Source organism: Dermochelys coriacea, chromosome 3 (assembly GCF_009764565.3).
Source record: "Dermochelys coriacea isolate rDerCor1 chromosome 3, rDerCor1.pri.v4, whole genome shotgun sequence".
Lineage (NCBI taxonomy): Eukaryota > Metazoa > Chordata > Testudines > Dermochelyidae > Dermochelys > Dermochelys coriacea.
In genome coordinates, this window is record NC_050070.1 from 15,261,655 (window position 1) to 15,279,663 (window position 18,009).

The 18,009-nt window shown below is 43.3% G+C and overlaps 1 protein-coding gene across 2 annotated transcripts in view; it reads right to left on the reverse strand.

The window, feature by feature from the left end:
- Positions 1 to 988: 988 nt before the first annotated feature.
- The window catches only part of LOC119852483 (24-hydroxycholesterol 7-alpha-hydroxylase), a 56,377-nt gene continuing 39,356 nt past the window's right edge, over positions 989 to 18,009 (reverse strand). For both annotated transcript variants that reach the window (XM_043510143.1, XM_038393663.2), the window contains exons 10-12: positions 16,611 to 16,699; positions 7,218 to 7,305; positions 989 to 6,487 (exon numbers count right to left, since the gene is read on the reverse strand). In XM_043510143.1, the coding sequence (XP_043366078.1) occupies positions 6,416 to 6,487; positions 7,218 to 7,305; positions 16,611 to 16,699 (249 nt within the window). In that variant the 3' untranslated portion in view covers positions 989 to 6,415. The remainder of the gene's footprint in view (positions 6,488 to 7,217; positions 7,306 to 16,610; positions 16,700 to 18,009) is intronic.

An 18,009-nucleotide genomic window follows, 5' to 3' on the forward strand; every position in this document is an offset into this window, starting at 1 on the left:
TTGTTCATTTCCCTTCTAAACCAAGTCATTTTTTTAAACCAATACAACCTTTTTCGTAGATGGCTTTTTAGTCATCTAGTAAAGTGTGCTTAAACAATTCCAATGTCTCATTCACATATTTCTGATTAAATTCATCCTCTCAACAGATTTGACTCATAATTGTTTTCAGCGTTATGAAGGCACCAAGTGTATTATTGTTCTGGACTTTATTCTGTTGGCACATTATAAATGTAATCAACCCATTAGCTGTCTAAGGCAATTGGCTCTGATTCAAAGTACTTAAGCACATACTTAAACTGAAGTGCATAGTTAAGTCCCATGACCCAAGAACCCCTTCCTGCCAACTGGCAAGGAGGTTATAGGAATGTGCTAATTCTGGTATGTACAGTCTGGTTCACCAAAAACTGTAATGTGAGGTCTTTAATGAAATGCAGGATGACATTGATCATTAATACCAGTGTGAAATGTATGTACAGATACAATATGAGGACACACACACATACAGAAAATATGTTTTAAAGTCTGTATCAAGGCAGAGTTGACAAGCAGGTTTTTCTGTCAGACAAGGGATAATTATTCATCTGTCTCGCTATTGAAATGTAAATTGAGTATTATCTCATTCACATTGGGTCTCCCATCACCCATCTAAGCTGAATGCAGATGAAAGACTAAGAATTTCAGAAAAGAACTAAGAGATAGAGAAACACTTAGGGGAAAATGAACTTTTTCTTGAGCTACACTTCAGAGGTTTGCTGGACTATATTTGACAGGTTTCAGAGTAGCAGCCGTGTTAGTCTGTATTCGCAAAAAGAAAAGGAGTACTTGTGGCACCTTAGAGACTAACAAATTTATTAGAGCATAAGCTTTCGTGAGCTACAGCTCACTTCATCGGATGCATTTTCGATGAAGTGAGCTGTAGCTCACGAAAGCTTATGCTCTAATAAATTTGTTAGTCTCTAAGGTGCCACAAGTACTCCTGGACTATATTTGGAGAACAAAGACGACAACGAGGAAGTAAACAGGAAGTGCATTTACATTCATGACAATGGGATATCATGTTGCAATCTTTTGTTTCCATTCTCTTCTCTCACTATTACTTGAATCTTGCATCTTTGATAATAAACTTATCCTTGTTTTCACTGTAACACATATAAGTGCTGTGCTATTAAGCAAGGTGCTGATTCTGAGTTAAATCATACAAGCTGTTGTGTATGCTGGTCCCTTGGGGACAGCAGACCTGGTATTTCTGTGCATGTACAGGGTTGGACACTACAGGGGAATGCTCCAAAGAGACCCTGGGACTGGGATGCACCAATTGTTAACGTGCAAAGTAAAGGAAGAGCTAGCATACCTCCGAGTAGAGTGCTTGGGTGGCTAATAGGCTGCTGGTGGCAGGGAGCTGATCCCCAACTTAGGGACAAGCAAGTCTCCCCTCTCACTGGAGGTGAGGGGGAGGTAACAAAGTGACTCTCAGTCCTGCATACTCCAAGAACCATCACACTATATTACCATTAATTTTTAGTTCTGTGATCAGTTCCTCTTCATCTGTCAAGATAAGGTCTACTATGGAATTCCCCAGTGTTGGCTGTAATGTTTTTTGAATTAGGAAATGGTCATCTGTACTATTTAGTAAATTGAGTATTGTCTCATTCACAATGGGTCTCCCATCACCCATCTAAAATCAGAGACAGCAGGGTCCAGTCACCCTATGACAAATCAGGTTTGGTTTCCTGTATTTTATTTCTTGCCACGAAGACAACCTGTACCACTGGTTTCCCACTGTCAGAAAGGGAGGCTACTTACATCTAAACAAATGAACACCAACCTCCTAGAATCCTTGCTAAGCCAGACTGAGTGCTTTGGTCACTTTGTAAGGAGACAGGTCCAGCTTGTGTCATGATAGAAGGGATCAGAACCTAGAGTTCCTAAGGCATCTGGTGGGGCTTGGCCCACAGGGTATTTCTTAATAGTTCTCTTGTACATACATGCAATAGAGATGACTTTATTCTTACTTATCACTGAATTTTAAAAGTTTGCAAGCACACCAGCCTGGTGGTGTTAAACAAAATACAGTCCCAACTTCTGTTGTCCATTACAGATGCACTGCTCCATTAGTCACAGTAGCAGAGTAGAATTTGCATTCAGGCTACCTGAAATGCCACACAGTATTTACTGCTACAGCAATAAACTAAGAGCCAGACTCAAAGCCCACTGAAGTCAATAAGAGTCTTTTCAAGGACCCATAAAGGCTCTGTATCCTCAGGAAGGGCCTGATTCCAAGGGATGATGAGAACTTGCAACTGCTGTTGAAGTCACTGAAAGTTGTAGGTGCTCAACACCTTCTGAGATCAGGACCTAGCAAGTTACTTTCAAATTAAAAAAGAAACAATGAGCACAAGTGCTTAGATGCAACTTGTGTCCCAGCTCTCTGTACAGTCCTTCTCAAGTGCCACATGACTGGTACAGGCAATAAAGTAAAAAGTGCTACAGCTTTGGTGCCTGCGCCGTTGAGAAAAACGGCAACAGAAAATATTAAGCAAAAGGAAGGCCAAAAATCAACAGGGAGAGGACATTTATTGTTAGAATGACGAGAAGGGAAAGAGTTCAAAACCATTTATATTGCTTGTTAAGTGCAAACAGTGTGTCTCGTCTTGTACCGAACACAGATATGGTCTCTGCCCAGAAGGCTTACAATCTAACCCTACGCCCCATTGCAGACAGTTGGACTCCATACAGATGTAGGAATGTGCCCACAGTTCCCTTGGCAACTTCAGGGCTTAAATTATACAACCAAGACGGATTAAATTAGCACAGTGTGCCTAACAAGATCCCACTAATGTGATACTGCTATTGCACACTGCTTTATAAATCAGAATATTTAGCAACTTTCAGGTTAGTTATAATACTGATAGTACAATTAAGGCTGAGCTAGTACTTTTACACTTAACCCCTATTTGCAATCACTCAAACTTTCTAGAACAAATAGAAACTTTCATAGGACAAAACCTCTCATATCTGATCTTAGCGCAGAGGTTGTTTTTAGAGGGTTTGAAGAAAAGCATTTGTAGATCTCAGAGGCTTAGACATCAAGTGAAGTTTAAAAAAAAAACAAACCAATCCTGGAGTGTGTTATGCAGGTTTGAAGTTGACACCCGAAGGTATCCCAGCTCGAGGCAGATCGGAACTTACGTGCACTATATTTTCAAATGTTCATATGTTACCTGTCAGCTCTGTGTTCTTGAGGAACCAGGGTGCAGTATCCAGCCTGTATGACTCATGAAAGAACACCTGCCCCCCCCAGCCTCCGCTTGACTCAAAACCTATCAGAAAAATGACTTACAAAAAGCAATGAAAAGGCAGTGGGAGACACACCTAAGCCCCTCCGGACAAAGGTGACAGGATTAAAGCAACTCCCTTAACCTCATTTGCATGGAAGATGGGACAAGGAGGCATCTCCATTAGCATACAGAATGGAAAACAGGCAAGGCAAGAACCACACTGAACTCTTGGACCAGAAAAACAGGGAAGCACTGCATGATGGGGAATCTCTGCTCCAGATGTTAATGAACCCATGCCTGCACACACCCAGCTCAGTAGTTATCAGACCAATTCTAGTAATAAATCCTTTACTGGTATCCAAAATACTGAAACTGACTAATTGCATTGAGAGCTCTCTTGAAGGAACACCACCCATAGCCAGTAATGATCAGTTCCTATTGTCTAGCTAGAACAAAACAACTTTGGTATACTCCCTTGAGCCATCAATTTACCCATAAACAAATCTTGTGTTCTCCCTTGAACCATTGTTGTTTCCCTACAAAAACCCCTACCCACGCTCAAGTACGTGTTCTGATGCCTGGATCCAAAATCTGCATCAGTTCCATTGGGACCTCATCTTCTCCTGACTGATCATGCTGGGGTCTCAGCTATTACCATCACCTGGGAATCCTGATTGGTTCAAGCTTCAAGGAGAGGTGAGAACCCAACTCTCTCTCTCTCCTGCTTTTTTTTTCCCTTCTACTCTAGATATAGTTTTCTAAACCTGACTTTTGTAATCAAATTTAAGCTAGATTTAATACTGTAACTGTTTTGTTTGCTTGGCTCTCCGTGTATGGTTATTACCTGGCAATAAATAACTTTTATGGTTAAGCTGGTTGCTTCCCTCCCTCTCTGTTTTGTGGTTTTGGCTTCCCTATTTGCTCTGCAGCAACGCTCCTCTTACCTAAGCTAAAGATCCCTGTAGCGGCCAAAAATCCTGTGGGGTTTGCTCATCAAGTGGGTTCTATCAGAACAATTGTAAAGTCAAAGTGAGAATAGGGACGTGCTGAACCTGTGGCATAGGAGGGTGGCAGCTTGAAAGTGCTGCTTGACCCAGCCTGCTGGGTCCAGGGGCATATCGGGTCAATTTGGGAGTGCTGACTGACCCGGTCCACTCATACATGCTCCGTTAATCTGTGTAAGTTTGTTCATCTGATTCTGGGGCTGGAGAAACCCAGCCCTGGGGAACCTAGGTCCTGCAGGATAGCTCCACTGGGAGGAAACTTGCAGAAGGGAGAAGTAGAGCTCCATATGAAAACACAAGTGACACAAACTGTACATTGACAGAATTACAGAAATCCCCTCCCCCCCAGAAAAGTAACCCTAATAAATGAGTGTACCCCAAAGTAACAGGCAAATCTGGTAACACAACGCTGCTGGAAAAAAAATGTTTATAGCACAGAGTCATTACTGCTCATTGGGGATTACTGATGTGTCACGTGTGATGTTGCCCCTTTGGGGAAAGAAAAAACATGAGAGTGTTTATTTTAAAGGAATGGGAAAGAAGTTTTTCCATGCTCACGACTGCAAAATACCAGAACAGATTTTGCTCAAACTTTCAAAAATTAAAAATATATAGACACTTACTTTTATGCAGTGACCACACATGAAAATATCAGCTCTAAAGGTGAGTGTTCAGAACCACTTAAGCAACAAAAAACAGGAGGTGAGAATGGAAACTGTCTTGCAGCTGTAACTATAATGAGCACAACTAGAGACTGCTTTAATATACCATTACCAAAATCACTAGCCAACCAGGTGGCTAGCTTGCAATACTGTCAGATCCATAAACCAAGCGAGATAGGGTCTGGTCACCAATTTAGTGCATCATACTATAGTTATATTTTTTTTTCCTATGGAACTTAATTCTGTAGTTCTTACCATTTTAAAATGTCCTTTTTGGAGGCAAATATTTGTAAAAGTGATCAGTAGTCTTTACTTAAAACTAAAGATATACAAACAAGGTTATTTTAATGTATCAAATCTGACAGCAGTTAAAATTTTGTATATTCTAAAAGACTTTAATTTGTTGAACCGCTTCCTCTAACAGCGTTTTTTTTCCAGATTTTCTTTTTAGGGTTAGATATTTTCAGATTTGTGCAACTGCCAAAAAAGGTTGGCATTTCACATGCTGTAAATCATTAAAAGAAAGCAAAAGTCTTCTAGACTTTAGACAAAGTTTTCTTGCAAATTCTTGCAAAGTATAAAATGGAAAACAAACACTATGGCAAGGCTTTCATTATACTATAAGGTAGGGGGCAATTCTGAATCCCTGGAGCAACCAAAGCTCAACAAAAGTCAGTGGGAGTTTTGGCTGCACCCAGGGTACAGGATCACTTTCACTTTTCATATATTTCATTTACAATCATTTAGCCATAGTTTAGACACAGGTCAGATCCTCCTCTGGTGTAAATTGTTCCAGCAAAGACAGAGGAGTTATGCTGATTTACACCAGCTGAGGATCTGATCCAGAGGGCCCAATCACTATTGTCCTGAACTTTGTGCATTCATTTATACCAGTGCAGGCATTACTGTTCTGACCTGCTAACACTTACCAGCCACTTTGCACTGGTCCAAGTGAACATGCAGCACAGCTGTGAATTGGGCCAAGAAGTCCTGATTTTCAAAGAGCTCGCAGCACAGCCTCCCACTCTGTGCCCCAAAGTAACAGTGAGCATAATGAATCTGGCCCCTAAACGCCTGACTTGTGGGTGCAGTCAGTGAGTTAGAAAGCGATGAAGTGAGCTGTAGCTCATGAAAGCTTATGCTCAAATACATTTGTTAGTCTCTAAGGTGCCACAAGTACTCCTTTTCTTTTTACACACTGCCAATGATTACACCCACAAATTGCATATGCATAAAGGAAAGCTGCATTTTAAATACTGTGTCCTAAGCAATCAGGCCCAGGTGCTTAAATATCACAGTGATGGGCATGATACAAAAACTACACAAAGTACATACAGCATTTGAAACTATTTAAAAAACTGCTTATGACACTGACTACATTGGGGCACATAGGACATGCTAAAGTGAAACAGAGTAATGGTCCCTCACAGACAGCGGCTGGCAAAGGAACCAGAGTTAGTCAAGTCAGCTTTCATTGCCGGAGTTTATACTGAACCCGGCATGCTCCCATGGGCTGCTGTGTCCCCACTAAATGGAGAAGGCTCTGCAAAAAGATAGAAAAGCAGTAGAAAGACATGGTAAATATGCATCTGGGTTAGTTTAGTGAATACAGCCCTTGTCTCTGTTTGCTTTGACATTAACGTTATAGGCATTGTTTCTTAGATATTTGCTTTGTTACACGGACTTGAGAACCAATATTAAGGCCAACTCTTACTCCCACTGAAGCCAATCGGAGTTGTCATTGTCTTCAGCAGGACCAGATTTTGTCTCCCATGTTTCATTTTAGGTCAGTATTGGCTCTAAGAGTATGAAGCATGAACTCTAGTGGCATCGACTTGCACCTGGTCCTTATCCCTCTGCCACATGAGTGCAAAGGCAATGGAGAAACAGGCCCTTGGAGTTTCCAGTCCCCTACCTGGGAATAACCTTTGAACACGTAATGTGGCAAGGGTCCAGCCCATCAGACATGGATAAAATTATGTATGAGACGACAGTCAGAAGTCATTTCTATATCCTCTACCTTGTGCTAAGTACCAGTAGAGAGGTGAACAGCACAAAGTCATTAAATAAGAAGCTAGGATGAGGTTTAGCCATCTATGGGCCAAAATGTGCTCTCAGCTGCACTGCTGTAAATCCAGAGGAGCTCCATTGGCTGGATTTACACATCTAGAGTGAGGGCAGAATTTGCCCCTTACATATTTTATAAGCACCATTTCAATTGAGAGTAAAGAAACAGGGTTAAAAGATTTGGATTAAACATACAAGTATTTTACCTCCTTTGGTACTGGGTCCAAAAGAATAAATTCATATTTGTAAAGGAACAAAATGACTAGCATGTGAACCTCCATTATAGCAAGCCACCTAAAAACGGCAAAGGAGAAAATAGTCGTTTATCTGGCATGACCACCTCATACTAGCAGAAAAAACACATGCTCCCTTTTGCACACTTTAGAGTCCATCACCTGTCTCTGCATACAAGTTTACCTCCAGCAGAAAACAATGCTGAGGATCTTGCTCTGCTCCTTTAGCAGGTAAAGGGTATGGCTGTTGTAGCTTCCCCTCCTGTCTGTGAAACTCTAAAACTACTGCACTGTGGACCTCAATTCCTCTGCTATGAGAATTTGTTTTAATATAGGGTCTGTATGCTCATTTGTTGGGCCCTACCAAATTCAGTCCATTTTGGTCAATTTCACCATCAGAATTTTTAAATGAGCATTGAATGTTTTCAGATGTTTACATCTAAAATTTCATGATGTTGTAACCATGGGGGTCCAGATCCAAAAGGGGATCATGGGGGGGGGGGGGGGAATCACAAAGCTGTTGTAGGGGGGTTGCGGGATTGCCACTTTCACTTCTGCACTGCCTTCAGAGCTGGACACCCAGCCAGCAGCCGTGGAGCTTCCTACAGCCAGGGGAGGTACCCGAAGCGGGGTCTGATCCCTCCCTGAGAGCAGCTGGGCAGGAGAAGAAGTCGTCTCATCCCTCCACAGGTCAGCTGGGACTAGCAGCTTGAGCCCAGTGCAGTAGGAGCCCCGAGCCCCTCCCTCTCGCTCTCCCCTCCAATAGATAGATTTCATAGGGGAGTCTGATTTCATGGTCCGTGATGCATTTTTCATGGCTGTGAATTTGGTAGAGTCCTACTCATTTGGCAACATTTGCCTTTATTCTCCTCTCACATTATTGTGAGCCAGGAGGAACCTCACTGTAGCGCGAGGGGAATGAGACCTAGAAAACTACTACATAGGTACAACCTTCTATGTCATAGTACAATACAGCTGGGAATGGGACAACAGAGTAACCATGAGATCGCAGCTTATTAGTTAGCATGTCAAGATCAAAACCTGGTGAGAGGTCCTAACAGTTAGATCCTTTCCCAGGTGCCCTAACAATCACTGAGCTCTCTATTGGTCAATCTGTAGAGGACTTCAGACAGCCTCAGTCTTGGCTGTTGGGTTTTCCCCTCCATGGATCTGCACAAGAATTTTCTCTACTGACTCAGGCCCAGTTCACATTTAAGCCAAGTCAATGGGACAATTCACATGCTTTATGTTAGGCACATGGACAGGTACCTTGCTGAATCAAGGTCTCAAGTAATAATACTTTGCTCTTATAGCATGCTTATCAGTAGATCTCAAAGCATTTTACCGAGGAGGTCAGCATCATTATCCCCATTTTACAAATGGGGAAACTGAGGCACAGAGCAGTGAAATGACTTGCCTAACATCACCTAGCAGGCCAGTGTCAGAGACAGGAATAGTATCCAAATCTCCTGATTCCCAGTCCAGTGCCTTCTCCAGTAAGTCACACTGCTATGAAGAGAAACCATAGTAGTTCTGTAACTGAGTGGGCCAGATCCTGCAAAGTGTTGTGCAACCCCTCAGCTCCCACTGACTTCTCCAAGATTGTGCTCAGCATCTCACAGGATAAGGCCCCAGAGTGATTTTCCTCTGAGAATTCTGCACACAGAGTTCACTCCTTCCTGTTTTTACATAGTGACAATATGTGCTTAGTAAAGGCCATCAGATGTTCTGTGTCCCATGTTTCAGAGTAGCAGCCGTGTTAGTCTGTATTCGCAAAAAGAAAAGGAGTACTTGTGGCACCTTAGAGACTAACAAATTTATTAGAGCATAAGCTTTCGTGAGCTACAGCTCACTTCATCGGATCGATGCATCCGATGAAGTGAGCTGTAGCTCACGAAAGCTTATGCTCTAATAAATTTGTTAGTCTCTAAGGTGCCACAAGTACTCCTTTTCTTTTTGTGTCCCATGTGTTACCCTGGATTTAAGGGCTGCGTGTACCTCAGAATGTGATTAAGCCAACTGCAACCATATTAGGTGCATTAAGCCACCATGAACTAATAAAATAGAACACGGCATAGTTAAGGGTTAATTTGAATAAAGTGGAGCTTCTGAAGGCAAGGTCAAAACTAGCTGCAAGCTTGCAGATTCTGCTAATCAGAATGGGAGGAGGGGAGAGACAGAATCAACAATTTGAGATTGACAGGGAATAAGTGGACAAGAACCTTGGAGTTTGGGTGCCTTTGACATAGAAGCTTATTATGACTAGACTGTAAGGAATATTTGTTGATAAGTAGTTTACTGATATTAGGTGAAGCGATGACTTAGCAGGGGTCACTATGATCTGTGTGTTTTGTAAAAGTTAGTTATAAAAAGGACTAGATAATAGAGTGTATTTTGGAGCAGTCCTCTGAAGGCATCCTGAGTGACATTCTTCCTGATGCCTTAGTCACCGTGGGGAAACAATTGTCAATCGCGGAACTGCTGTAACTACTCAATACTGTCCCATATTTTAGGTAATTTTTTGGGATGTTCTAAACCTATTGCTTGTGTCTGTGTGTCCTTAAATATAATAAACTGTAGTTTTAAGATAAGAGCATGCTTACTTGTGTTAAATCTATCATCAGCTGGAGTGCTGTGTTCCCATTGATTTATTCCTGACAGTGCCTGGAGTAAAACAAGTTACCAGTGCTGTGGGTTCTGAAAACCCTGGGTAACACTTGGGCTATTATTAACTATTTGTAACCTGGTAATGCCTCAGAGCCCCAGTATGGACCAGGACCCCATTGTCTTATTGGGATCCGGGAAGTGGGCGGGTGAAGCCCGTCCACTGCTAAAGGATCCCCCCCAGCCTAAAAGGGGGATCCACAAGACTAGATACCCAAAAAATTCCAGGGGACAACTAATAAAATAACAGGGACAGGAGTGCGGTCACAGGGTCAAAAGAAGGGAACCGGACGGGGACACCGAGCAGAGAACCCCGGACAGCGCCCACTGCTCCTCAAAGGCGTCAAGGGAATCAGAGGAGGCCATCCAGAGGAACTCTGCCCGGATACGTGAACGGACTGAGGATCGGAAATAGGCCCTACAGTCACAGGAGACTCCATCGGCCAACCTCCTCACTCTGGTTTTGTAGATGGCCATTTTAGCTAGGGCCAGGAGGAGGTTGACCACCGGGACCCCATTGTGCTAGGCACTGTACAAACCCAGAACAAAACAGTGGTCCCTTCCCCCAAGAGCTTGCAATTTAAGTAGAAGACAAGACACAACACATAGACATGGGGAGTATGAGGAAACAATAAGAAATGCTGACCAGTAGTGGTAGGCAGCTGATGTGCTGAGACACACCAACTCAGTTGTTGTGTTTCTTTTTACAGACACCATAGCAAAGGAGTCAGGAGAACAATGAGGTGGCTTTGTGGATGTTATGAAGAGCTCCTCTCACATGTGAGCAGCCTGGGAGAAAGCACAATGGTGCTTGTTTGATAGTTTAACAAGTGGTCTATTTTAATTTATGTTGATACTGGAATTTCATCTGAGGTTGGACTTTTATAATGTGGGAAGACAGAAAAATTATAACACATCATTAAACTATAAAACACCAGTGTCAAATTAAATGAAGATTCACTTTAGCTTGAGTTATTTTCCTGCCTCTACCACCTACTGACTGTGACATGGGACAGCCTTTCAGGACCCTTTTGTTCACCTGCAAAATAAGGATAATGTTACACACATTGGAAAGTGCTTTCAGATATGTGGATAAAAATGATATGTAAATATTACCTGTTATATCACAGCAAGCACAGCCATTATTACATTGTGACCAAATGCATACCCTACACACTATAGTAATAATCTTCCTACAAAATATGTCTTTTCAGGTATCATTTGAAAACTAACAACTCACTGGTCAATAATATCATGGTGAAATGTATGTAAAATAGAACCTCAGAGTTACAAACTGACCAGTCAACGACACACCTCATTTGGAACTGGAAGTATGCAATCAGGCAGCAGAAGACACTCACACAAAAGCAAATACAGTACAGTATTAAATGTAAATTATGAAAAAATAAAGGGAAATCAGCATTTTTCTTCTGCATAGTAAAGTTTCAAAGCTATATTAAGTCAATTTTCAGTTGTAAACTTTTGAAAGAACAATTTAATGTTTTGTTCAGAGTTGTGAACATTTCAGAGTTATGAACAACCTCCATTCCCGAGGTGTTTGTAACTGAGGTTCTACTGTAGTAACATTATATGTAATGTTTCAGAGTAGCAGCCGTGTTAGTCTGTATCAGGGAAAAAAAAAAATATGAGGAGTACTTGTGGCACCTTAGAGGCTAACATATATTTGGGCATAAGCTTTCGTGGGCTAAAACCCACTTCATCGGATGCATGCAGTGGAAAATACAGTAGGAAGATTATACATACATATATACACATACACACAGAACATGAAAAAATGGGTGTCATCATGACTAGGTTGACATATGAACAAGAGGCTGCTAGGCAACTCTCCAACACCACTTTCTACAGGCCATTACCCTCTGATCCCACTGAGGGTTACCAAAAGAAACTACACCATTTGCTCAAGAAACTCCCTGAAAAAGCACAGGAACAAATCCGCACAGACACACCCCTAGAACCCCGACCAGGGGTAGTCTATCTGCTACCCAACATCCATAAATCTGGAAATCCTGGACACCCCATCATCTCAGGCATTGGCACCCTGACAGCAGGACTGTCTGGCTAGGTAGACTCTCTCCTCAGGCCCTACGCTACCAGCACTCCCAGCTATCTTTGACACACTACTGACTTCCTGAGGAAACTACAATCCATTGGTGATCTTCCTGAAAACACCATCCTGGCCACTATGGATGTAGACGCCCTCTACACCAACATTCCACACAAAGACGGACTACAAGCAGTCAGAAACAGTATGCCCTATAATGTCACGGCAAACCTAGTGGCTGAACTTTGTGACTTTGTCCTCACCCACAATTATTTCACATTTGGGGGACAATGTATACCTTAAAGTCAGCAGCACTGCTATGGGTACCCGCATGGCCGTACAGTATGCCAACATTTTTATGGCTGACTTAGAACAAAGCTTCCTCAGCTCTTGTCCCCTAATGCCCCTACTCTACTTGCACTACATTGATGACATCTTCATCATCTGGACCCATGGAAAAGAAGCCCTTGAGGAATTCCACCAGGATTTCAACAATTTCCATCCCACCACCAACCTCTGCCTGGACCAGTCCACACAAGAGATCCACTTCCTGGACACCACGGTGCTAATAAGCGATGGTCACATAAACACCACCCTATACCGGAAAACTACTGACCGCTATTCCTACCTACATGCCTCTAGCTTTCATCCAGAACACATCACATGATCCATTGTCTACAGCCAAACTCTAAGATACAACCGCATTTGCTCCAATCCCTCAGACAGAGACAAACACCTACAAGATCTCTATCAAGTGTTCTTACAACTACAATACCCACCTGCTGAAGTGAAGAAACAGATTGACAAAGCCAGAAGAGTACCCAGAAGTCACCTACTTGAGGACAGGCCTAACGAAGAAAGTAACAGAAAGCCACTAGCAGTCACCTTCAGCCCCCAATTTAAACCTCTCCAGCACATCAAGGATCTACTACCGATCCTGAAGGATGATCCCTCACTCTTGGGGGACAGGCCAGTCCTCGCTTACAGACAGCCCCCCAATCTGAAGCAAATACTCACCAGCAACCACACCCCACATAACCAAAACACTAACCCAGGAACCTATCCTTGCAACAAAGCCCGTTGACAACTGTGTCCACATATCTATTCAGGGGAAACCATCATAGGGCCTAATCACATCAGCCACACTATCAGAGGCTCGTTCACCTGCACATCTACCAATGTGATACATGCCATCATGTGTCAACAATGCCCCTCTGCCATGTAGATTGGCCAAACCAGACAATCTCTACACAAAAGAATAAATGAACACAAATCAGACATCAAGAATTATAACATTCAAAAACCAGTTGAAGAACACTTCAACCTCTCTGATTGATCTGATCACTCAATTTGAGACCTAAAAGTTGCAATTTTCCAACAAAAAACTTCAAAAATAGACTCCAATGAGAAACTGCAGAATTGAAATTAATTTGCAAACAGGACACCATTAAATTAGGCTTGAATAAAGACTGGGAGTGGATGGGTCATTACATAAAGTAAAAACTATTTCCCCATGCTAATTTTCCCCCATCCCCACTATTATTCACACTTTGTCAACTGTTTGAAATGGGCCATCCTGATTATTACTACAAAAAGTTTTTTTTCTCCTGCTGATAATAGCCCACCTTAATTAATTGGTCTCGTTACAGTTGGTATGGCAACCACCCATTTTTTCATGTTCTCTGTGTATATATATCTTCTTACTGTATTTTCCACTGCATGCATCTGATGAAATTTGTTTTAGCCCACAAAAGCTTCTGCCCAAATATATTTGTTAGTCTCTAAGGTGCCACAAGTACTCCTCGTGTTTTTTTTTTTTAACTATATGTAAGGTTATGCATTCCCTGTATTTGAGGATGATAGCATGTGTTCAAACCCACACAGCCCTGACTAGGCAAAAGTTGTTAAACAGATCTGTCCTAAACAAAGAAATGTTTGCTTAGCTCAATTTACTTACAAGTAGTAAACAAGGTCCTAAAGACTGCAAGGTGGATAAACTGGTTTCTCAAAGATAAAGGACAAGCTGATGCCTCTGGCCAGATTAATTGGCATCATGTGTCCATTGGCCTTTTTTTGACAGCAAAAGGGGGCAGGAACAGCTCAATCTGCATTTTAGCAAGGAACAGCATGGAACCTCTTTCACCAAGAGACTCCATGTCTCCGTCCACACAGTGGGAAGGAACTTTATCAATGGTAACCCAGAGGAAAATGCATTTCAAAGGGGCACTGGACTATAAATCTCAGGGGTAAAAACACCCCAGGATTTCTCTCTCTCTTTTTCATTCACCTAAGACAACAAAGAAACCAGCCCTTTGACTTTGCGGGTGGACCTGACCTGAGAATTTGGTCAGCCATGTTGCTGGGCATCTGTGGTAAGGATTTTTAAAAAACTAGGTTTGGTTCAAGGTAAGATTAGCTACTATAAAGTCTTATCTTTATTTCTCTTCTAACCATTTCTGGTTTAATGCCAGATACTTGTACTCATTTAAACTCTTTGTAGTTAAACTTGTTTTATTTTTTAATCAAAAAACTAATCCAGCATTGGGTTTAAACTGAGCTGTTTGAGTAACTCCAGGTGAAGTAGCAAACTGTTGCATATTGACCCTTTAGAGGGGCAACGGACCTCTAATATTTGAACTGCCCAGGAGAAGGCTGGACAATGCAGAACACATTTTGGGGAAAATTCAGGATTGGGAATGTTTTGGGGTCACCCTTCAAGTTGTAATCCAGGCTGGTGGAAGCCAGGGTGTGGTTGGAATGTTGCTGAATGGCTGCTGGAGTTATAGCTGTTGGACTAGGGCTGCAGCTATACACAGCCATTCAGTGTGTGACCTGCATGAAGTCTGGCGTTTGTGAGTGACCTCCTTTGGGAGCTACAACAGCAAAGCATTGGGAGGCACCCAAAGCTGCAGGTGGTGACAACCCCTCACTGGTGTGGATTGCACCCCAAAATGTGACACACATTCACCTTTGCCCTGCATTATCTCATCTTTTCTCCATCTCCTCCCTTTTCCTTAAGGATCTATGTCACTGTAATGTTCTCTTTTGAAATAGACAGGGGGTAGACCCTGGGTTCCCCTCTTTCCTCTTGGTTCCAGCCCAGCAACACTGTAGCAAGCAGGCAAGTTCTACTCCCTTGGACTCTACTGCCTTCCTGGGCTTCTTCCTATCTCGGCCTGCTTATAGGCCTTCTCCATAGCTCTCTTCTGGGCCCACTGTTTCTGTACTCTTCCCAGGTTCCATGATCTCTAAATACTCACTCTTCTTAGAGGTCGGGGGCTTGCATGGCTCCCCCATGCAGTTCCCCAGTAAGTCTCAAAATAAAAATATAAACTTAAACCACTTCTTCCCTCTTCAGGCTTCAATTTTCAGCTCCCTCCCGCTATGTTCTCTTCCTCAGTCGAACCCTTTCCAGGGGCTCTCTGACTGAAGGTCTAGATCCTGCCCTTCTATTAAGACTAATCACCAGAGTTCTCTACCCCAGGAACTTCTCTGTGTCTCTCCCAGCCTCTTGCCACAGCTCTCTACTCAGGAGAGGGTACCAAGACTAGCTCTGCCCCTGAGCTTCTGCTTCCTTCTCCGCCTCTTGCCATGAAGTCCTTCACTGGCCTCGCAGGAGTCTTCCTACAGACCTCTCTATTGCTCAGGGAGGGAATTCAGAATTATCTCCTTTTTACTGCCCTCTCATCTGGCTTCTTCCCTTTGTTAAACCCCAGCTGAGATTAATCAGTAATTGGGCCTAGCCCATCCTCCAATTGGACTGATTGTGCTCTGACTCCAATTAACCCTTTCTATACCATGTGGGGTACACATCCCAGCATACTAACCTAAATCGCCCTTCTTGCAAATTAAGCCGATCACTTCTTGACCTATCCTGGGTGGACGTGAAGAACAATTGATCTTCTTTATAACAACCTTTTACATATTTGAAGATCGTCAGATGGTGGGCAGCTGGCTCTCTGGGATGGGGAGGTTGTTCCATGAATGGGTGGGGGACAGCATGGAACAAAGAAGTGGGTATGAAGGAGGCATCAAAGCTTGCTGAAGGAGTGAAAGGGGATGTGATGGAGATGACATCTGTGCCATGGGACAAGACATAATTTTACAGGGCCTGGAAGGCAAGCACAAAACATTTAAACTTAGGGGAGCCAGTCAAGAGATTCAAAGAGGGGTGTGATATGATTGGACTGATGGGCAAGGAGCCTAGTTTATCATGAGGAATGAGAGAAGAGGTTTATACTGGAGAAACATTCCTTAGATCAGTGACAGAATTTATGACCACCACAATCCCACGTACATAGACTAGCATGCCCTGTAATTGAAATAACCTTCCATTGATGAAAAGATGCTGGGAGAGCAGCAGAACTGGGCTGACTTCTGTCTCCCAAGATGCAGAACCCTGAAAATGTTGGTCTCAGACTCTTTATCTCACAGCTAACTCTACCTTTCCTATGTGTGCAACTTCTTATCAGACTAACTCGGGCAAGGCCCAAAGAGTATTGAACTACTGATCGCTGACCAATATCAATACATCTGGAGACAAAAAAAAAAAAAAAAAAAAAAAAGAGGAGCCTCACAGCGAGGAAGCTGTTCTTTTCAGGGCTTAGGAATAAATAAACTCCAGCTGTTTCACTGACCTTCCTGGACACTGATGCTTCCCTCCTCCAAATGCCACAAAGCCGTCCAAGAAAGCATTCTTCTCTAAATTTGCCTCTTTCCAACGATCCTGTGGGAAGAACACATTTTTTTCCAAATCAGCCTTGTATAAATAAGCTTAACATTTTTCCAGGCTAAAAATGACCTGGGACAGCTAATCCTGGCATATAAAGCTCCCTTCAACCTGTTAAGATTACTTGGCCACTGTGTCGCCAGCATATGGATTTGTAAACAAGGTAATTTAGTCAAGCCCATTTAAAGACAGGAATTTAGGGCCAGATTTCCAAAGACATTTAGGCCCCTAAAGGAGCAGGTAGGTGCCTAGTAGGATTTAGGCACTTAGGTGCTTTTGACCAAGCCAACTAGGCACCTTACCTACATGTTTAGGCACCTAAGTGCCTTTAAAAGTGCCCTTACCCCACAGAAGCAAGCTGATTCAGAGTGAAGGCTCACACTTTGTCCTTAGTTCTCCCTGAATTGCAAGATAATACCAGGCAATGCAAATTTAATTATGCATAGGATCTTTCATACAAGCATCTTTCATACATGCATCCGATGAAGTGGGTATTCACCCATGAAAGCTTATGCTCCAATACGTCTGTTAGTCTACAAAGTGTGTGGCAAGATGGCCGATGTTCATATGGTGGGTCCTGTGCTTTTCTTGGGGAGGGGCTAAGATGCCACCCCTTCCCCCTGCTCTTGGGTGCTGAGGGCCCTGCTACTAGCCTGGGAAGGTGGTAGAGGAGGGAAGCAGGGGAGGGGTCTGGGTTTGCTTCTTGCTCTGAGTCCCAGCCCCTCTCAACCCCTGCAGGTTTCTTACCCTCGTCCCCCTTAGGTGGGGTTACCTGCAGGGAAGGGAGTCTCCCTGTCCTGCTGGGGCAGGATCTCCCTTACTTCAGTTCTCAGGTATTCCAAATCTCTCAACACACCTGCAAGCTCCAGTTCTCTCTCCTTCCTCCTCTCCCCCTGGACTGCCTGAAGCAGGGGGGGTTTTCTTCGGTTCCTGACAGGTGCTCCAATTAACCTGTAGCAACCCTCCCTAGTCTACAGGGAACCACACCTTAATAAGCCTAGGGTTTATATATTTCCCCTTGACCACTCTACCACTGCTCCCTGGCCCTCCTGTATCACATTCACCCTCCCGTCCCCCCCCCGGCTCAACACCATGGAGTTGGGCTACTTGGGACGAGAGACTGTGTTGTCGTGACAGGCTATCCGCGTTGCCGTGTTGGCTTCCAGCTCTATGCTGTATCCAGAAGTGGAAAGGTTGTAGGGATTGAAACCATCTAGTCACTCATGCATTCCTCTCCTTGTTTGTGTGCATCCATTGGAGTGGGGCATGGTCTGTCACAAGGGTGAACTGCCACCCAAGCAGGAAGT